The 22,868-nt window shown below is 41.0% G+C and overlaps 1 protein-coding gene across 1 annotated transcript in view; it reads left to right on the top strand.

The window, feature by feature from the left end:
• Window positions 1-22,868, top strand: part of RSPO3 (R-spondin 3) — a 58,891-nt gene that overhangs the window by 21,120 nt on the left and 14,903 nt on the right. The window contains exons 2-4 of the mRNA XM_030945167.1: window positions 10,641-10,832; window positions 12,364-12,510; window positions 14,829-15,026. Coding sequence (XP_030801027.1) covers window positions 10,641-10,832; window positions 12,364-12,510; window positions 14,829-15,026 — 537 coding nt within the window. The remainder of the gene's footprint in view (window positions 1-10,640; window positions 10,833-12,363; window positions 12,511-14,828; window positions 15,027-22,868) is intronic.

The following is a 22,868-nucleotide window of genomic DNA, read 5'->3' as shown; positions in this document are numbered from 1 at the left end:
CTGGAGGCCCTAGATTTGAAAATATAGATTCTAGTACTTTACAATGGTAGAAAGGGACCTTAACCAGCCAACTTTATCAACCTTCAAACCCAAGAACCCCTAACTTTCTTCAAAGGCACATAACTCAGTGGTATTGTTAGCGAAAGACAAAGTAACTAGATGCTGAAAGTTAACCTGTACCTTTTACCTTTTCCCACATGGGTTCTTTTTCATGTGTGCTGGACTGTGTATATTTTTGCTTTGGAGGTGTGGAACTGACACCATCGTAATATTTTTTGCTGATTTAAAACATCATGCAGAGCTGTGGTGGTTTACAGATTACAAGCTGACTACTGGGTCCATCATTCTACCTCAGACCTAGATCCCTTCATGGATGATTTTGATTGCAGTCACCAGGAGTGTATGCTTTTTGGGTACTTGGGGTAGCAGTTTGCTACTTCTGTGAGACAAACAGCTTGACTTTCTTCGTGCAAGTCCAGGAGGTCAAGAAGCCAGTCAAAGAGGATATTTTCATTCTAGGGCACAGTTCAGTCTTTCCTTTCACTTATTCCACTTTGGCATCTGCTTGTGACATTTTTTAGCACAATTTTTCTGCATCAGCCCAGTATTTTGAGTAGTGTTGTTGCGGTCATCTCACATCCGAGCCCTGTCTCATGGCAGCCCAACATGGTGGCAAGCCACTAGCCAGCAGCTGAGCTGCCAAATATTCATCATTTTGGATACTTTAAAAATAACTGCTGTGATTTTTTGTTTTTCTAATATCTAGGGGATGTTGGGTTTTCACTAAAGCCTAACAAATTGTCGGTATAACTTATATTAGGCAGTTCTATTTTCAATAATGGGTTCTGTTTCTATCATTCTGCATCAGCTTAATTAAGTTACAGCATGACAGAACAGAACAGAACAGTCCTTTCTTCCTCATTACTGGAGTTATTAGAAAAATGTTCTTCAACAGAGCACATTGCAAAGTGCTAAAGATATTTTATAAGCTGGTTAAGGCATCTGGCACCTGAAAAAGCAGGCCATGAAATAGTAAATGGATCATTTTCTGGTGTAAGAGCTTGGTTAGGAAGATGTGTCTTACAAATTCGTACTTGAATGTGCAGAGCAAGGTTAAACATGCACCCCCAGGATTCTGCTCTGAGCCAGCCTAAATGATCTGACTCTTACCATTGTTACCAATGAAATACTTCAACAAAAGTATGTTTTTACGACCACTTCTTCAATAGTGCATAAAAAGTGTCAGATGTCACTTTTGATGTGCATCAGTGATATTACACAATATATTAGACAAATAAAAAAGTCATCCTTAAAATTTATAGTTCATCATTTGCCCATTAATCTTTCCAAATGTGAGGGGTTTTTTTCTGTTTAGGCTTCAGACAAATTTTAAAGAGAAATTAGACTTTTTTTTCATATTTTTTGCTATTGTACAAAAACATTAAAGTGGCTTCAAAATCATTGACTTTTCAGTTCTTACCATAAAATGTTTAGTAAGTCTTATAACGCTAACCCAAAATTTCCTAGATATTTAATTATTGATTTTATATATAATTATTGGGCCATGACATTTTGTTTTTATTTACCTAATATTGTCAATAGGTGGCCTCAGTTTATTTTTTTACTGTAGAATTTCTTTTTGCTTTTAAATTGAAATTCTGTATCTTATAATTCTTTATCACTTGTAAAATGTTGCTATAGCTATTTTAAATTAAAGACACTCAATTATTAATGGAATAAAATTCCATTAGAATATGACACTCTTCAAAAATAGAAATATTTTGTCAAATATTTTGACAAAGTTTGATGTGCTGGGGGTATAATGTTAATTGGATTTGGGATAACAAACAGGCTATTACAGATGTTCCATCAATTTAAACAAACAAACAAACAAACAAACAAACAAACAAACAAACCCAAAAACCAAACAGAAGTTTTAATTAATTTTAGTTCATTTTCTCTTCCAATCAACTGACCCTGATTGGTGTGCAAGTCCTCAGGGAATTGGTGGCATACCACCACAAAGAAAAGGAACTGTTTCTCTGCTTTAGCACAAAACAGATGACAGCCTTGATTTCGTCACCAGCACCCCAATAATTCAGCTCAAACACTTTGTAGCACAGCTGTAGCTGAACAGTGACCTGCCTGCTGTGTGTCACTGCAGTGATGTCAGATGCATCACGGTTTGGGGAAGTGAGAGATGCTCGGTGTGAGCACTGACTTGCTTTCATGTGGGTCCGGGGGTGTGGCAGCGAAGCTGCTGGGGAGGGAAAGGCTCAGACTTCAAAGGGAGGGCAGCACGCAGAAGGGGTGATAAAGCAAGACCTAACTACGTGCCATTCATAGTTACTTCACTAGGAAATCCAGGCACACAGAGCTGTTGAACTGAGTCAGTTTCTCAGGATCTGAATGCCTGCTTAAATATCACCCATCCTATTACTTAATCCCAATTTAAACAGGCCATCCAATCACACTGCCCTCTAAAAATCAGATAACTATGCTCCAAACCATGGACTATGCTAATGCTGATTAACAAATTATCCTCACCCCGTTTTTTTCACAGGAGTTTAACCATTGACTTTAGGGGCCCAGGACTTTTGCCAGTGAATCCAAGCTGACTGGTGATGATGATTCTTGTCTATTTTCCACCAGAGTTTAATCTGATTTCACATCATGCTGTTCATGTTTTGCAGTCAGAAACTTTTGACTTCTTTCTCTTTTAGATTAGCATGAGTCCCAGTGGCATGAGGGAAAGGTGAAAACAGATCATCATTTGCTGAGTGTCACTACAAGCACTATTTTAATCATTAATTTCAACTTGGAATTCTGGACAGTATTTTGTGTCACTGGCAGATGGATGGTCCAGTCATCCTGGAGGAGCTAGCCTTTTTCCTTCATGAAAGTATGAAATCGGAGCTTTTCCTTGTTACAAGTTGTAGAACACAATTTTTAGAGAGTTTTATAGCGCTGTGATACTCCTTAATATCTACACTATGACTTGAAATCCTGATGTGAGTCTTGAATTTAAAGAGACATGTTCCAATTCAATGTTCGCAGGCATCAGTCCAGAACAGTTCCACTGCAAGCAACATATTTGGGGCTTCCAGTTAGCTTCAGTATGGTATGAATTTAATCATTACACAGAAAGAAATCACTTCATTCAGTACAAACTTTTGATCAGTTCCACTTAGGAAAATATATTAAATCGAGAGGATATTAAGTAATTGACCAAAGGCACATCTGAGCACCGCCAAGGCAGCGGGCTGGCTTGCTGTCTGGCTTATTAATTTTTTAATGTTGTAAACATGGTAGTAGAAAATCATAGTTTCAACATGGGATTACAGGCTTTTGCCGTCTAAACCCTTGTCCCTAGTCCCCGGCATGGAAAGTAAAATCTGTTACATCCTGCTGTTCTTTCTGTGGTTTCTGAAACAAAACTTTGAGAGAAAAACTCTGGTCTCAAAAGACCCTGTGGGAAATGAGAAACTTGCAAATGCTACTGTAGTTGTGTAATGTTGACAGTATGAGCTGAGTGATCCCTATACAGATTGGAAGTACACGAGCATCTGCGTAATATGCAACAATCAAAGTCTCCAGTATGTTAAGAGAACAAACCAGGAGAAGCAAATGGGGTGTTGGGGGTACAGGCTCTGCTGCCACTAGGATAGCCTGAGCATTCTCAACCTTTGTTAGAAACACAAAAATGGGAGATGGAAAGTTACTATCAAGGAGAAAGACCAGACATTTCAAAAAGTGAACCTGTACACTATACATTTTTGCTTCTTTACTCAGTTGAAACATGCATCTCTTGCAGGGGAGAGATTGGAGAGTCAAGGGAGTCACAGTGATGTTGACAACTTTGGTTTTAGAGCTCTGTGTCCATATGAATCCTATAAAATCAGCTGGTGATCTTCATGACAGCAACTTGCAGGACTAAATTATTAAAATACTGTCTATATGTGCATCAAATATAATCTCTTTCCAAAAGTCACACCTCCTTTTTTATCTGAGCACAGATGCTTTATTTGCAAGTAGCTGAATCTGACAACTGTCATAACACAGCTGGTTATAGAATTATTAGGTTGCTACAATTATTGGGGTACTACTTTTAATAGATCACATACTTACCCTTCTATAACAGCTTTTTTTTTTTTTTATCTAGACAATAAGATAGAGATTATGTAATTGAGGCTACATTTTAGGAAAAAATTCATAATGTATAGTCTTGAAGGCTTGGCATCTGGAAACAACTACAGCTGACTCTAAAAGTAATATCTGTAGTTGCTTACAGGATTTAGAACTTGATGTGAGAAAGTATTGCCTTCACTATCACCATCACTATCAGGTTGTTTAAGGCAATTTTCTCAGGGATCCTCTTCGGTTCCTATACTGGTTAAACTTCCTGGATGCTTGAATGTTGGTGGTGCTCCATAGTATGTGGAAAACAAAAGAAGTCAATTTCCCTTCTCTCTCCATGAAAAGAATTTTTCAGTTTATTTACAAAACTCTCTGGAATGACAAGGAGCCATTTGTGGTTGTTGTGGCTGATTTCTGTTGTGCTGAAGATGCTAGGAGACTGCATAAAACTCTGCACCCCTGGTGAGATTTTTCAGCCTGCTGATGCTCTTTCTAACCGAATTCAGGGGAAATGCATTCTGGCTGCCAGTATACTTAATTTTCAGGATCACTCTGCCAGACATGTGTTTAATAATGATGAGGCAATCCCCAGTGAGGTCTTGGCCATTTGGGCCAAGGGCCTTCTTGCTCATAGACACCACTACAAAACAGTTATGGATACTCCCTGAGACTGTGGAACAGTCCCATACTCACATTTCTGCTGCTTTTTAGAACTCTTGACATTTGGTGAGTAAAATAAGTTGGTTTCTTTTCCCTCAGATATGAAGTGCCTCTTGAAGAGAAAACTGTTGTCAAGCCTGGCATATGTTTGGGGAAATATTTTTTTGTTTTGTATAAGATCGTTTCCCTTCAAAACATAGGAAGACACTTGGGAATCCTCTTTGCTACATGTTTTGTATCAGAAGGCAGCAATACTCTGAAATAAAATAGAAGTCAGGCAAATCTCTGGAGGAGTTACCACCCTCTTAGAAAGAAATCCTAAAATATTTGTGAAGATCGAATCACAAATAGAAGCAGAAGACATTAATCCTTTAATAGCTGACTTTTAGACTGATTTTTGCTCTTTGCCTCTTTTGCGGGTGCCTCAGATTCCTGCAGACCCAGAGGAGGCTGAACAGAGAATCCACATTCCTCAGCTATCACCACCAATCCAGTTGCATCCCAGAAAACTTATTGTCAATCCAGCATAGGAGTTGCAGGTTTACAGGTTTATGTACAGGTTTATCTTCCGCAGTTGCTCTCCCATGGCAGCACATCCAGTCCCTTGCTCCCAGCAGGTAATTTAAGGCCTAGTGATCAAGCAGAGCTTAGCCTGCAAGACTGAACTCAGGTTTCACCTTGGCCCAGGCTGGCAATCTATTTAGCACTGATCATGCACATTTGTCAAGCCCATGCGTAGTGGCTCTCCCAGGGCTGTCCTACCACTCCTGGGCTTCGTCCCTGCTCTGCAGTGCCTACTGCCTGCAGGACATTTCAGCTTTTCTCCCCACCATTGTGCATCCCACTTCTAGTGCTTTTCCACACAAAGAAACACTGTCCAAGAAAGAGTCTGAGGAAATACGCTGTGGTTTGCAAACTGAATTCCTTAATGACTTTCTCATTAGAAGAGCTGACTGCCAAATGCTGTTTGCGCTTGCCTAAAGGACGGTCTGCATGATTGAGAGTAGCTCTGCTTTACATGAAGTATTGTTTTCAGGCCACCACCACAGGCAGCTGCTTCTCACTAGGCAAGGGAAAGAGAAAGGAACGTGAGTGAGCACATAGAGGATTTGAATGACATGAGAACCCATGGGATTTCCCATCCCAAATCCACACCGCCACAAGGGCTCATGTCCATGTGGGTGCTGCCTGGTGGTAAAAGCTGAGGTGGGGTCTGGCTCTCCTGGCAAGGGGCAGCCCAGCTGGGAAGGCCGAATTCCAGAGCAGCTCTGCTGTGAAAATATTTCCTGTGAGAACACGCAAGCTTGAGAAACCAGGAACAGCAGCAGGGATGGATTCCATTTGCCTAGCACATCCATTTCAAGAGCAAGCCTCTAAAGGGATATCTTGTTGTTGGAGTGGTGATGAGACAGTGCACCTCAGCTGCGGCAAATGGGCAAAGAATATTCTTCTACCCTGTGCTTTCCCCCGGGTGTCAGAACATATGCCCAGCTGGATTTCTCCTGCATTTTCTTATTTCCATGGTTTTTTGATCCCCTAAGTTTTAATCTATACATGGAGTAAAATTTGAAAAATATAATCTCAAAGGTTCAGAATTTATTTGCAGCACACGGTCAAAATCTAGCTTCTTGTCCACAAAAGTTCAGATTCAAACTCAGCTCCTTATCCTTAACTTTCTACTTTTAACAGAGACTATAACTCATTGTTTCCAGAGTAGAGCTTTGGAAAATATTCTGAGATTTCATTTGCTAATGAGACTTAACTAATATCTGGACGAATGGCTTGCACAAAAAGAAGCCACTGGGAAAAAAAGAGCTTAAAGTCAGACAGGAGAAGGGAATAATTCAACATCCATTTTGGGTCTTCTCTAATCTCCGGTATTTAGGTTTTACAAAAAAAAAAAAAAAAAAGGGATAGATTTTGGACCTATAGCCAGTCATGAGTCTGCAAATGAGTAGTTTGTATCACTTCTGGCTGATGCTTGTGTAAGAGCTGAGAAAGAACTTGTCTGTGGGTCTCTGCACTCCCACCATTTGCTTTGCCCACTGCTACGCTGCATTTTCCATCCCTGAGAGTCTCTGATTTCACTGTGCTCAAAAAGTGTTTGGATACAAGAGGGTGGAGCACTCAATGGTTAGTAGGGTCATGCATAGAATATTTCATCCCCATTGAGTCAGTTCTGAAAACTGGTGAGACTTTTTTTACATTTCATTTTTTTTTGTCTTTGTAATGGAGTGGGCTGCACCAAAGACCAAGTGGTTTCAAGAAAGTGTATTTAGCAAGAGCATGTCTTGGACATATTTGCTATGCTACACTCCATACCTCCTGGTTCTGCAGCCAGTGTCTAACCCACAAGGCCACAGTGCCCAACCCTCTCCCAAGGCACTGAATCTCTCTTCATCCCTCTTACCATATCTATAATTTGTGGCTAACAGGAGTGGTCTGTGCTCTCCTAGTGCTTTATCACCTGCTTTTTCACTTCAAAGTGTTTCTCAACGTGGATATACATTACTTACCCATTTCTACTGTTTACCTTGGTATAGAAATTTGTAACAATGCTTACACCTGGTGTATTGTGACTGGATTTCGCTAGGTGGGATTTATGTTTCCAGCTTCCTGTGGCACACCATTTAAACTCTGAGCTCTGTGTCTGATACTGGTTAAAAAAAGAGGCAAAACTACTGATTGCTTCCTTGTGGTTATGGTTGGAGCTGGCAAAGCACTAGAGATCAGCAGGTACTAACAATTTGCTGTAATGAGAGAGGAAGAGTAAGGGCCAGTTCTGTACCTAGAAGATTGAATGGATTCCAGAATCCCTTCAATCCCACCCAGCTTTTGCAGCAGGGGAAGGACTGGTCCATACATATCTTCAGCTGGAGCTTGAAGATGCCTAATTTCAAACAAGTTATCACATTCTATAGGCACAAATATTTTTGCTCCACAATTTTTTTTCTTCCAGGTTCAATGACAAAGTCCAGTGCTTTCAATGAATGCAGTTTCTGGAGCGTGTGGCTTGTCCCTCCCTGCTTTGATTCTTGTCAGAATAAGGTTCTACCCTTATTGCAATACAAATGAGAAACTATTTTATTACACAGATACAAGATTCAAAGAAATGCCAAATGCAGTAAGAGACAATCAAAAAAGCGCATCTCTTTAATAGCTTTTAAGAGAAAAACCTGTGCCTCATGTAAAATGTTAATTCTGATTTTTTCTTTAAAAAGTGATATTTTTCTTCAAGAATTTCCAGGAACTGGAGCTTATTTTGCTTCACACATTTAGTTATAACATGACATGAAAACAGTGGAGCTTGACTTGTGTACTTTATCCTATTCCTTGCTCCATAACACTAGCAATAACATTCTCCATTTGGAACTGTGCTTTCCTTTTTTGCTGTGTTATTTGTATGAGATGTATCTGGAATGCAGGAGAAGAGGCAGAAATTGTGTAAATGGCTAGGAGTACATTTTATTTTATACTTAGTACTTTTGGAGTTAAAGGGGAGATGGAAATTGGCCATGTAATGGATCTTAGCTATAGTGAATTATCATATTTCAATAGTAAAGTATTGCCTGTCTCGGCTCACACACACACATCTTGACCTCAGAGCAGTTGCACATAATGTTTTCTCTGTCAAGAGAATCTATTCATAATGATGTGTCACAGGTGCTCACACATAATATGTTTCCCGTCAAAAGTGATCATCCATATTTTATACAGCAGCTTTGATGACAAATATTTTGTACTTCAGCTGCTTTTTCATCCAACTGTCAGACTTAATGAAGGAAAGTCACAGATAGTTTTTAAATAATGTCAGCTTCTTAGATCACATTACTGTGTCTGCCTTTTAAAGCTGTTTCATACAAGGACCACAAGACAGAGGAGAGAGAGATAAGGATGTTTTCATTCACTTAACTTTAGAAAGAAAATATTTTCCAGGCTCTTAATTTCAAAATCAATAAGCTCTGTGCCTTCGGAATATTTTCAGAAAAAAAGAAAAAAGTGTTCTATTTATTAAGTACTCAGTATTTTGTGAATCTAGTGAAAGCAAGTATGATAACAGAATTGGGGTTGCAACTTCTCACTGATGAATGTCAATTATTCTCATAGTGGTGTTATGTCCTTATTGTAAACACACTTTCCTCTAGGTTATGCTACAAAATGAGTGTCTCAGTATGCACAGAGAATTGAGTTCTTGCATTCTTACTGAAATTGTTTGTGCACAGCAAGGCCAAAGTTTGTACATCTCATGTATGTCCAGCCCTACTGAGAGAAATAACCCTCATTCCTCATTTTGTTAATGAAAGAGGAAGAGTGAACCTGAATTCCCTTGGAGGTTCTTCAGGTCGCAGGACTTGTCATTGAAACCTCAGAGCCCAGCAAAGTGCTTTTCCCATTCATGGGACATCTCTTCTGCTGAGAGTGTAAGTGAACCAAGTACAGAGATGTTCCTGAACTTCCCTGCCAGGCAACCCTGCCCTGAGCAGCAGGCAGTGGTGCCTCTCAAAATGCAAGCCATGGATTCATATGGACTCCTGGTCTGCCTCCAAGGGCTCCACAGAAAGGAGTTGAAAAAAACAAGTTAATCATGTGTGCAAGATATTTAGCAGTGCCTGCAGATCAAAATAAAATCAAAGCACTAAAATAAGCAATCACACCATACATGTACACATTTATAAAATTATCGCTGGCCTGAGGAGAAGGCAGAACAGGAAGCCAATAGTATTTAGAAATACAAGTTACAAATGTAAAAGAGGGCTATATTTCTTCTCTATATGAAATATAACCAGGGGTGTTAGGCTGAGAGATTAAAGCTTGCGCTTCAAAAATTGACCAATTTTTTCATGCAGGACAATGCAAAAAAAAGACAAACACAGGGTCTGGAGTTACTTGATGCTCCATTATTTTTTTAGTTTCAGATTATTTAAGAAAGCAAGTAAGAAGGAATTAAAAGTAGGCAACAATTTCTCAAGTATAGGAGGATGCAAAACTTTATTCTCTACCACTGAGAAGTAACACACTTCATTGTATCACACAGCAGATTAATGTCTGCTACTGAAAAGATAGCCTGCAACAGCATCCTCTTTCCTGCTATCCCCAAGCCCCTAAAGAAGTTAGGCAGTGTCTGTAATAAATTTCGCTTTCCTTGTCTGAAGAATTAGAACAATTCAATTGAAAGGCAAATATAATCCTACCTATGCTAAATGCTGAGACTGGAGCAGAGTAAATGCCACAGTTAAGTCTAAACATCAGGTTGTAATTGTTAGAGATTAAAAACATGCCAGAGAGAACATTCCAGGGAAAGAAGGAGGGTGAGAAGGATGGCTCTCGTGTGTCTTTTTTTTTAAAGCAAAGTATCATCAGATCTTACAAGGGCATATTTCTGCACAGCAGAACTCAAATAAAATTGCATTTAGTCAACATAGGAAATTATACACTAGATCAATTTTTAATCACCCAACTAGGAAAAGAAAGAATAGGAACATGAATTTATCTGCTGAGCCAAGTGCACACAAGGCAGAAAAGCCCCTTAAAATAAGGAAAAGAAAAATGAATGTTCTCTAGAATGCTGCTGTTCCATACCATCTATTTCAAAGATCATTTGCTGTTGGCTATTTCTGCAAGATGCAAAGATGTCAGCTGAGCTTCTCATTTTTATGCAGATGAAATAATTTCTGAAATGACAAGTCAGGTCATAAGAGACAAGAAAAAATGAAGCAACCTTTAAGAGTTGTCAGAGAGATGGATGGTCCACCCTTCCAAGTGCAGAGGAACCATTATTTCATGGTCTTGTTTAATGTATTGTTTTCTCACAGTTTGTTTTTTTTTAATTCTTTTCTTCTCAGTGCATCCTAACGTGAGCCAGGGTTGCCAAGGAGGGTGTGCTACATGCTCTGACTACAACGGATGCCTGTCATGTAAGCCCAGGCTCTTCTTTGTTCTGGAGAGGATTGGCATGAAACAGATTGGAGTGTGTCTTTCCTCGTGTCCAAGTGGATACTATGGGACACGGTATCCCGACATTAATAAGTGTGCAAGTAAGTGCTGGGGAAAGGGGAAGCATGTGGATTTGTTTGTTCTCTCTTGAATTCTGTGTCTCTTTAGGAGTCAAGTCAACAGAGAAACAGATGGATGGGCTCTGTCCTTATTTGCTCAGTTCTTTGTAGTAGAGCGGTAAATATTAATCCAAGCAAGAAGTTAAAGACCACAAAATGGTCTAAAGCTCAGGGATCCTGACTCTGCATGAATGACCTGCCTAGAACCCAGATGATGGCCTCCTCCTCCTCCTCAACATCCCCATGTGAAGGGGAAGCACTAGCGGGCACCAGACACTGCCCTCCAGAAGCAAGAGAATGCTGTCAGCTTGGAAGAGAGAGAGGGGACTGAGGAGTGCTGAATCTTGGTACTGGAGCTGCCTAACCCACTGCCCTTACTCGCCTGAGCCCTGCTACAAGGATATAAGGTGGCAGGTGGCATGCTTTGGAGATGTGGTTTGCCCTGGTCTCTTTATAGCTTGTCTCATGCTCACTGTAGTCCTCTGAATGCCTGTAGAAGCTGGCTAGGCTGCAGCTGGCCAGGTTTCAGCCTGATTTGGGGGAATTTACTGGTTTGTGTTGTTTCCAGGCTGGGAGACAGAGAAGCCAACTCTATTCTCTACTGCTCAGGCAACATTTTGACCCCACTATGGATTTTTGAACCATAAACGAACTGGAAAAGATCACTATGTCCTCCCCACTGCTCTTTTGTTGTTGAATTCACTGTTTTTAATCCCGCAGGTGATATAAAAACATAAGAGCGATAGCCAAGAAACTCTCCCAGTTTTTACCTGGTAATAAAAGTTATTTAATGAATGGACCCTAGAGTAAACTCTTACAGAGTAACTTGACACTGCAAAGTATTTGCTCACTTTTTAGCAGTGTGTGGCCTTGCATATCAAACATGAGCTATGCCATATATAAGGTCTTATGCATTTCTCTTAAAAATTTCTGAGAACTGGGAAATGTATCAGCAATGCCAATTTGGGTAGTCATATAGAGAATACATTAAATATTACAGAACATCTGCTTGAACATCAGGGAACTATTTAAAGAAAAAGAAAGATATGTTGATCAAAACCACTCCTAAGCAGATTCTAAATTCTGGCATATTTTTTTTCTCTTGGATGAATATTTTTTATCTCCTGGAGACAGGAGATAGGAGTGTGGAGCTAACCCAGCACTTGTGTTCCATGGGGTTAATTAGTACCTATGTGGTGCCAGGGTAGGGCAGAAGCAGCACAGTGTTATTCTCATGTGCTCTGCTCTGCCTGCCATTTGCACAGGTCTCCAAGAAGATTAGCAGTGTGAGGCTGCTCAGCATCAGGCCATCCTTTCTAAATTCTCAGCCGTGCCAGTGTCACTTGTGGCTGACCTCACCATGTGTACTGGCCAGAAAGAAGACCTAACATAATTTGTTTCCTTTGAGGATTGTCTGAATTGCTAGAATTGTGTGATTCTGGTATATGTGAGAGAGCCCATGGCAGTTCATGGCACAGAGCAACAACGCTGTTGTTTACTGTTTGCATTTCAGAATGTAAAGCTGACTGTGATACCTGCTTCACCAGAAACTTCTGCACAAAGTGTAAAAGTGGGTTTTACTTATACAGTGGAAAGTGCCTTGAAAAGTGCCCTGATGGGCTGGAAGCCAACAACCACACGATGGAGTGCACCAGCATTGGTGAGTCTGCTCCCCATGTCCTGCCTTGTTTTCTCAGAGGGGGTGTGAGATCTAAGGAAGGCACAGTCAGTTACAACACCAGGGAAATGAAATTGTTCTTCATAACAAGATGCATTCCCCAGCACAAAACACTCAAGGTATTTCCCAAGCCTGCCACTTCACAAGAGGCACAAACCTGGTTGTGTCCTGCAAAAACAGCCTTGATGCTAATTCTGCCAGAGGAAGGACAGCCTGTTTGTTCTTCCCTGACGTAGCAAGGCATACGTCTTTTGCTTGGTTACTATGTTGTGCAGCACCACAAACATCAAAGTTTCAAAAACCCTGAGCCAGATCCCACATGTAGTTTAAAAAAGATTAAAATACTAATGGCTATACTTTAGCTCCCTTGTACCACCTGAGCCTTCAAAGCATGTATGCAAGAACATTTTGAAGCTTACCTTTTCAAAGGTGAAGGCTAAAAGCTAATATATTAAGGAAACATCCTGCCAAAAAACCTCCAATCTCCAAAATGGTGCAATAATCACCAGACTTCAGAAAATGAGGATTACAAATAGGGTGTCACTGACACTGAGGGAGTGAGATTGATGTCATTGTGACTCACTGGCTGTGGAGAAGAGACTTGCTTTTGTATCTTGAGCCTCTGACTCAAAAGCTCCAATTATTCACACAAGGGCAATTTTGGAGGCCACCACACCTAAATGTCTGCTCCATCCCTCGGCCATCCCTCCAAATGAAAGAAGAACAAGAAGTGATATGTTTGCCTGTGAACAGCTGCAGTTAGCATCCCCCACCATGGGCACACTGAAGCTGTGGCAGGGCTCAGCTTATTTTAGTACATTGGCTGTGAATTGTGGTGGCTGAGGGCTGTGAGCTGCAGTGCAAGCTATAACCTCTTCAGCCAGCAGCAAGCAGAGAGAGAGCACTTAGGCACAGTCTGGCTGTGATGGAAATCTTCTCCACAGTATCATGCACATAGCTCCCTCTGGCATTGAGTATTTTGGTGGGGAAATACTGCAGGAATAAAAATAATGTGCAGTAGTTTGGCGTTTTCCTTCTCAAATATATATTAGTTCAGGTGGTAGTGTAGGCTTTTATGGTTTTATTTTCTAGCAAAGACTTTCATCTTTGAAAGAAATTCAAGGGATCCTTTTTGTTTCTTGATGGCTGTTTCCAACTGCTGTAGACTCAGCTGCTTTAACAGTGAGTCAGTCTCAGAGAGGAAAAGCCATTTAAAGCTATGGAGTAAAACCAGAACCTTTCTGTGCACATGAAAGCCAATTATTTTAGCAGAAGAGCTCCAGTGTAACTTGAAAAAAATTACCCATATGACAATCCACTGGAGGAAGGTTCAGAGATTGCCTAAAGTCTGTTATATTTCTAGGTTTCAGAAAATTTAGAAGTAATTTCTGGATCTGGAAAAATGTTGACTTGCTAATTCCTCCTTATAGAGAAGCTGAAAGTCTTTCGTTCTTCAGTGGTGACTTATAATCTTAAGCATGCAGTTGGACTTACAGTAAATACATATATTTGCTATCTTTTTTCAAGAGAAAGATAGCGAGATGGCATAAGAGAAAGACAGCTATTAAAAGCATATTGTTAGCCTTCCAAGTTTATTCCCATGTTTTGTTTACACTCTTTGGATAAGCGTGAAATGTCACACCTTCTGACTTCCAAACAGTACAGGATGCACATTCACATCACTCTGGTTTAGAAAGGGTAACCTGCACCATTCTGAAAAGCTTGAAGCCTCACACTGACCCAAATTCTCCTCTGCTTTGCGTGTTTCTTGTAGGTTGTGTATGCTACAGATGATGGGTCTTTAGATGGCCAAAGACACTTGACTTCCAGTGTAACATTCTTTGATATCATTTGGTCCTTTATAACTATCAATTTCCAAATTTCCGCCTTTGAGACGAGCTGCAGCAGCTTGATCCAATGGCTTCACTCACTTTTCACGCAGGCATGACCAAAGTTTATTCCACTGAAGCTAAAAGGGTTTACAACTCCATCAAACCAAAACAAAGTCAGAACAAACCCAGTAATTGATTCCACTGAGACCAGTAGTGCTGTTATTGCCTTGTTTCAGGAACGTACAAAACAGCGAGTAGAAAATAGTAACTGTCATAATTATTTGACATTATTTTGTACTGCGTATCCTTAACAGTCCAATTTCTGCCAATTTATTGCTGTAACTTACTACTGATTAATTCCATTAGTTTTTGCCACCTTCTAGCTGATGCAGAATGAAAATAATGTATTATATGTATTCTGTATGCAAAAATACATTGGTCAGGCTAAGTTTGTTCTGTTTATTGCAGTGCACTGTGAAACTAGTGAATGGAGTCCATGGAGCCCTTGCATGAAGAAAGGCAAAACTTGTGGTTTCAAAAGAGGAAATGAAGTAAGGGTCAAAGAGATCATACAGCATCCATCAGCAAGGGGAAATCCTTGCCCAGCTACAACCGAGAGCAGAAAATGTATTGTACAAAGAAAGAGATGTCAGAAGGAAGGAAAAGGTACCAAGTTATCATCATCATAATATGAGATTGATATTGTGGTTTTTTTTCATAATTCACACCTGAATTCTTAGGCCTCGATTTCAGGCTTCACCAAAGCTGCCGTTGATGTGGTGGTTTTTGGGCTGGAGAGAATTGTGCCTTTGCCTGCAGTAAATAAAATCCTAACACTGCTCAAAAAATGTGCTTTTTGTGATCTAGAGAGGACAGGGTGGGCCAGAAGGGAAGGCACTTTGTCTCCCAGTTCTGTCTGCTGAAAGAGTTGCCAAAATGAAAAGTTGCATTGTAGTGCTCAGAACAAACAGATCCATCACAAAACATGTCAGGGTGGGTGTTGTCTGTTGGGTATCAGGCAGCCAAGTTTCGTGCTTCAACAGAGGGATTCCTCCAAACCAATTCCTATTTCATGCTTCCCTACAAGATTTTAACTCTTGTAAATGCAGTGCTGTGGCCTCTTTCCCAGTCGGAACTCTTTTTACTAGCTCTGGCTGAACAACACAACCTGATCCTGACATCTGCATCTGGGTCATCGAGTCCCAGCATGGGAGAAAGATCACAGCATTACATGGCAGAACAAGGGAAACTCCGCTTGGTTTCACCCAAGAAGCAAGGCTGCCAGCAGAACCGTCCCTCCATGCAAGGCAGCCTGTGGGACTTACTCCCCAGCATGGCAGTGAGGGAATGGCATCACGTGTTAAGACTGGGAGATGCTTAAAGAGTCTATGAAATAATAATTTAAACAAATTCCACTCAATAGATACTGTTGTTTGATTATTCTCCCCTTCTTGCAGAGGGGAAGTTACTTGATCTCTTCTCAGTGAAGTTACTCTGGTTGACACAGAAGGAACTGTAGACTATTTCCTTTTCTCCATTTCTCCCATTTTCTCTGTCCTTCCCATTTCCCCATCTCATCTATTTCTTTCTTTCCTCCCACCCCTTCTGAGGGTGAGTGGAAGAGGTGGAGCAGCTGCCCCTCCATGTGAACATCTGTGAGGCCGCAGCAGTAGCTGCTGTACCAAGTAACAACCCCCTCTTCCACTGTTAAATGATGGCCAGGGTTGCTGCAGATGACTTAGGGAAACACTCAAGGGGCTTGGATCTTGTAACCCTTTAGAAGGTTAGCTCGTTCCCTGGGGATGCACCTCATGAGAAGGGCAATAATGTTATTGGAGAGAGTCTAAATGAGGGCCACAAAGATGTTGAAGGGCCTTGAGGGGAAACCATATGGGGAGCAGCTGAGGTCACTTGGTCTGTTCAGCCTGGAGAGGAGGAGATTGAGGGGAGATCCCCTTGCTGTCTATAGCTTCCTTGTGAAGGGAAGAGAAGATGCAGATAATGATCTCTTCTCTGTGCTGAGCAGTGACAGGACCAAAGGGAATGACTTGAAGTTGTGTCAGGAGAGATTTAGGTTGGCTATCAGGAAAAGATTCTTCAGCCAGAAGGTGACTGGACACTGGAACAGGCTCCCAGAGAAGTGGTCACAGCAATAAGCCTGAAAGAGTTGAAGAAACATTTGGACAATGCTCTCAAGCACATGGTGTGACTGTTGGGGTGTCCTGCTCAAGGCCAGGCGTTGGACTTGAAGATCCTTGAGGGTCCCTTCCAACTCAGCATATTCTCTGATTCTGTGATTCTGTAGTTACAGGGAGGCTCTTGTGGACCAGATGACTTCCTCACCCCAGAACTGGGTAGATCTACTGATCTATAGGGCATAGATGTGACCTCCTCCTCCTTGGGTCAGGCAGTGTCCTGAAGAGGCAGAGAGCTGTACCTGTGTCATGGTCACAGTCAAGACAACCTATTTACTGATTCCCTTTAGAAATCCTACAGATTTCTATGTTCAGAATATCCATGCTTGGTTCTGTTTCTACACAGTGGCACAACTTGAAACAGCCTCTCATTAGCCCACTGTAACTGGGGAAAGAGTCCATTTTTTTTCCCCTATCAAAGCCTAATCTTGACAGAGATGAAAATATAGGACTGAACTGTAATTTTGGACGATGAAACTGGGAGTTTTTTTGAGGCGATGATATTATGTGTTTGCTTATAGCAATTTGGCAAACACTTCAGATTGGACAAGACATTTCTCTTTGAGAAATGCCTGCTGTTCCTGTGTAATAAGAACTCTAGAAGAAACTATTCACGTATTTTGCTATCCATTCTTATTTTATCGGATTTGAGCCAAACCATACTTGAAAAATACTGTGCACCACAAGAATTTGTTCACAATCATGAATCTTTTTCTTTCCTTCTTTCCTGCAATATGCATAAAGGTAGGCTTTTTTCCTTCTTTTGAGCAAGTCACAGTCTATATTCTAGCCTGTTTTGTGCTCAGTAGATAATTCCTTCAAATGAGGAAAATGAGGAACCTGTGTTCCCACTCTGTCTGTGCCCTTGGGATTTGTATGCCTGTGTCTGAGACCTCTTTTTTTTTTTTTTCTGCCATTTACATTCTCAGTATTCACAGAAGTCTTTCCCATTCACATTCATTGCTTCAGGGAGATGATTTTTTTTTTTAAAGAAAGATAATTCTGAACCAAACTGAGGAATATCACACATGAAACATCAGGGTAAAAGAGCATAATTCAGGGATGAATTATGGTGACAGGCTAGGAAGGTTAGAATTAAGCTATAAGTCATCCTTCTATTCCTGCTGAAATGGGGAAACAATGCTTTCCAACTTAATCTCCAGACAACATATCTTCCCTACTGCTACTGTTCCTTATTACACAAAATGAAATTTCTATTCCCCTTTGAACAATAGAATAATTGCCCAAGAAAGTAAGCCAGGCTCTGTTCTTAAGGCTAGCTGTGTCCTGTCAGTGAATGCAGAAGGAGGTGACAACAGAAACACTTGAAAAGAAAGGGAAAGTCAGTAAGTTTGTATTTACTGTTGAGAAACATTAAAAAGACTTTTTTGTATTGTACAACTCCCCGTGGCCACTCAGGCATTGCTTTAGAGTTGAACTTCCATGGCATTGGCTTTTGAAGCATTGCAGCAGACCCGGCAGTGACCAGCAGTGCTGCTAATCTTTTCTCCATGATCATGGAGAGAGGGTCAGCTCGGTCACTCTTGGCTGTTTCCATGTTGGATGGATGTCTGTGGCTGAGGGATCTAGGTCAAAGACCACATGATGACGGGGTGTGCTCGTCACAGAGGCCTCAGTGACTTTGCTGGAGACGTTGAGGTCAGCGACAGGATGTTACTCAGTGAAGGCGCTGCTATCACACAGCAGCAAGGACACGTCTCTGAACAGCCACACAAAACAAGATAAAGCAAATGAAGGGGGCTTTTTTAATTTGTTTCCATCTGCTAGTGTGTCGCTGAAGCAGATGAGATGTCTTGAAACCCTTCATTTCCCCTTCACTGGCTATGCAATGATGTTTTACTGTGAGAAGATGATAATATTTTCAGAATGGATGCAAACAAGTGGGAATAATGAGGATACAAATAGCTCAATTAGCCTAAAAGATTCTTTCTACTTATTTTAGCACTAAATTAGTTGATCCCAGTGTGATCTGACATGGTAATTCCCATTTGTTTCACATACAGGCTCCTTTTGTAGTTCAGCCTCATCCAAACCTCACTGCAATTTATTTCATCATTCTCCTCTTTTAATCCCATGATGTTGTGTTCTTTTTAGTCTGCATGACTATATGATATTAAGTTCCAGTTTTTTCTTCTTCCTTTCTTTCCCTCACACTTTTTGTTTTGTTCACCCAGTGCAGTATACTGTAACTTTTACCTTCCCACATGTAACACGTTCTTGGCTCCTACCCTTCATTGACAGATAAATTGAGACACGTGTTTCCTGTAACCACGTCTGTTAATGGCAAATAGATGTCCTGGAAAAGCAAAAGATCTTTCAGAGCTCCTTAAACACTGCAAATTATCCATCAATATTATTTCTTTGCCTTAATAAATGTGCTCTGGCCTAACACAAGTCCCTTTGGAGAACTGTCTGCAAATGTTTGACTTTATTGGACAAAAGACAAATATTCTGAAATTCCAATATTCTGCATACAAAAGTATTTGTGGGGAAAGAATTGTGGTTTTGTGACCAATTCTGCCAAGAAGAGAATATTCAACATATGACTTTCTATTGAGTCCCAACTAAGCTCCCCCATCAATCAGACAATTTCAAGTACTGTCAGAGAATATGTTTTGATCAGTTTGAAGATAATAAAAGAACTCACCAAAATTATGAACAAGAAAGACACCTTAGAAATCTGGGTAGTATGCAAGCCAATAGATAGATGACATTGGTTACACAGCTGCATTATTGTAAGCAAATAAATACATTTCAATTGTTTCTTGTTCTTATATTGAATTTTTGCACACTGGTGGTGTTTCGATGTTCAGAGGGCAGAAGCAATATTAACTTAACTGTGTCCCATTCTGTGCCAATACAAATCAAAGAAAGCTCCTGTTTCTGACAGGCAAAATTTCAGGCATTAGACATGAAGACATGGGAGGGTGAGTGTAGAATAGCATGTTTCTTTTTCACTGTGGAATGTAGCAGTCGTCACCTTGTACAGTCTGAAAGCAGAATACTGTTATGAGAGGAAGAGGGATAATTTTAGTCAAAATTCAAAAGACTACAACACCCCAGAGGTGAGGTAGCTTGTCAGCTAATGGTTTAAGCTCTAAGGAGAACAGAGACACTATGCTATGATTCTTTTTAAGTTTACAACAGGAATAAGAGAGAGAGAAATGCCTTTGAGGTGAGGAGCTGAATTCTAGATGCAGACTGGTGAACAGAAGGGAACTAAGGGAGCAAGATTTGTTGCTAAGGAATTTTAATGAGGAAGTGCATAAATTTTGGGTAAATAAATTAAAATAATAACTTCTATACTGTGTGACATACATGTGAGTATAAAACTGCAGGTTCCATTAAATAGCCTAGAGAACCGAGACTCAACTCATTTCTGTTGTTTGTACTAGTTCTTCCACCTCTTATATGTCTACATAACGCTTCCAATCATATTAATCAGATAATGTCTGAAGAAGTCTTCAACTGGCTGTGGTACGAGGAGGGATTCCAAGCAGGATGAGTGCATTTCAGGGGAATCACAGGTCAGCCACAGTAAAACAAAAATTGGATTTGAAAAATACTCATGTTCAATACTAATTTTACCTAGTCTCAGCAAAATCAGGTCAGAGCAGCGTTTTGTTGTGTTGATAAATGTCTAGTAATGACTGTACATCTACTTATTCAAATGAATAGTCTATCCCTATACACTGCATACTCCAAAGATAAATTCTCTTCCCAAGGCAATGGAGGTCCACACCACTTCAGTAATTCCTGAGAGTACTATTTTTAAGCAAATATTTTTCTGATTAAAAAAAAAAAAAGACTACAATTTTAAATATTTCTGGTATTGACTACTTCTACTTAATCAAATTTAAGTCCTAAGCATGGCTATGTGGGAAAGTAAGATATTCCTATCACAGTCCATTCCACAAGTCACATGCTCTCACTCATATAAAGCTCAGTGGTATTTAAAACAAGAGGGCTGGAGCATGCAAGCCAGGGAGGCGTCCCAGTACGCAGTTCACTCATGTAACTGTGAGAGATGGGGTGTCCTGTGTGAAGGTCACCAGTGTGGTTATGGTTAATGACCTTACTCCATGGCAGGTCACAGGACTTCTGAAACCTCAAAATGAGCACGAAGCTAATTACTGCATCCCTGTGTTTACATATTGCATATGCCAATGGGCCCTAGCTCTGGCCTTTGCGACCCTGAGTTACTATAATTGAGGAATCTGTCTTGTGAAGAGTTTGGTTGTTTATTTTCCATTTGTTGCTGCCAAGAGGGCTTCTCATTTCCTTTCCTTGCAAGGGTTTTGACTCTTTAACTTTAACACATTTCCAGCCTCCAGTCGTAGGGCTGCTGAGACCGGGAATCCACTAGCTGCAACACGAAGGGAAATGGCATCCTGGGGATACCCCAAGAGAGGCAGAGCATGGTCAGCACCCAGCTGCCACTGCCACTGGCCAGAAAACATGGGCACAACCTAGAGAAGAGGTCTGGCTGAACAGGCTTCAGAGGAAAAAATAAGGCCAAAATGAGTCAAAATGAATTGTGAATCCAAAATAGCTAATAGTAGAGGATATACTGACTAGAAATCAAGGGCTGAAAAGGCTGGAAAAAACTATTTTAACCTTGTAACATTTTCAAGATTTGATCATAGGCAGTTTTGAAAGTTTTACTAAGTTACTACCTGCAAAGAGACATTGAAATCTGAACAAATTAGTAGTAATGTTTAATTTCACGACAAGTTATTTTGTTTGTGCTACTGTGAACACTAAATTCTCATCAAACCTCCCAGTTCTGACAGACACACATGAACCACACAAGCAGGTAGTAGGTACTACACATGAATGCACCCTCTGTACACGTGCACCATGCCAAGGCTGTGATCTCTGAATAACATGCATATTGATGAACAGTCAGGTGAAAATGGTTGTACCCTCAGATATCAAAATTAGTTTAAGCCCCGCTGGGTGCAGGGCTGGCACTGTCTCTGTGCTCCTTGGAAGATGCTCTCCTTTCCTGCTGCTAGCTCCTCTCTTGCCACCTTCTGCCTCCTCCCTGTCCTGGGGAGCCTGGGAGCAGTGGGGAGGTGACTCAGATGCCCTGAGCTCCTCTGGAGCATGCTATAAAAAATGTGATGGACATGCTACTGATAAAAAGCATCAACCTCATATTACCAGGAATAGTGTCAAAGCTGAGACAGAAGTATGTGGTCAATTGTTCTTGTAAGGGAAGTGAATCAGAAAAAAGTTGATTGCATTCTTTTATTAAAATGTGAACAATGTGAGAGCTGTCTTCCTCAGATCACTGAACCAAATAAGGGATAGAAATCAGCTCTTTTTCTCTTCTAGTCTTCCCTTTTGGTGCCTCCTTGTGCTCCAGAATTGGCTAGCTATCTACATTTTAGATGCCTGAGCTTTGTAGGAAAAGCTGAAGGGAATACAAGCCCCTCAAGAACCCTTCCTCCTCCTCTTTGCAAAGTAACCATCAGGTATTCATTCAGCACTAAATTTCTAGCACCTGCCTAAACTCTTCCCTCTTGAATAAAAATGTTTGGGATTGAAAGTTCCAGCTTCAGAAGGTGAAACCCACAACTGTTTCTATTCCATGAAAGAAAAGAAGGCAGAGGTCTGCTCCTTGCCCACTAAGTCCAGGTCCACCTTCTGGCTTGCCCCCAGACCAGCTGGGGCTATTCTCTCCACAGCAGATATGACTGGGGAAGAGGGCAGGTCAAACAGAGTCCTTAAAGAAACTCCCAGTTATGTATTGCAGACAGGCAGGAGTTTGCCTAGTCTCTCATCTTCCTCCCTGGCACAGCTGGGAGCAAATGTAGGGCAGTTTGTTCATGGCACCTTCACCTTCAGGGGCTTTCCATCGTCTCAGGGAGAGGCACACAGGAAACCGGGACCACTCTCCCCTCTCTGCAGTGCTGCAGGGCAGAGACAATGTGCAGAAGAGCAGCATGCCATTCTCTCCTATGCCTCATCCCTTCCTTCCTCTGCCAGAACATCCTCGCATACCCCGCTGCCTTCTATCACAGCTCACAGGTAGTGCTGCTGAAGTCCTTCCCCTAAATCCTAGTGGTGCAAGGAGCACTTTCTGAGGAAGGGACACGTTTGTCACTGCTGGAAGAGGAAATGAGGCTCTTCCAGGATGTGTGCCACAGTGGGATACCATCACAGCTTCTTTTTGTTGATGCTTCAGCAGAGCCCACATCAAGCTGTTTTCTCACTTTTGGACAATATTGCTATAAAGTAAATGTGAAGGGATGTGGCTGCTGGGAGCAGGCTCTCACCACCTGGA

Source organism: Camarhynchus parvulus, chromosome 3, assembly GCF_901933205.1.
Source record: "Camarhynchus parvulus chromosome 3, STF_HiC, whole genome shotgun sequence".
NCBI lineage: Eukaryota > Metazoa > Chordata > Aves > Passeriformes > Thraupidae > Camarhynchus > Camarhynchus parvulus.
Note: the sequence above shows the minus strand (reverse complement) of the source record. Positions and strands in the feature narration are given on the sequence as shown.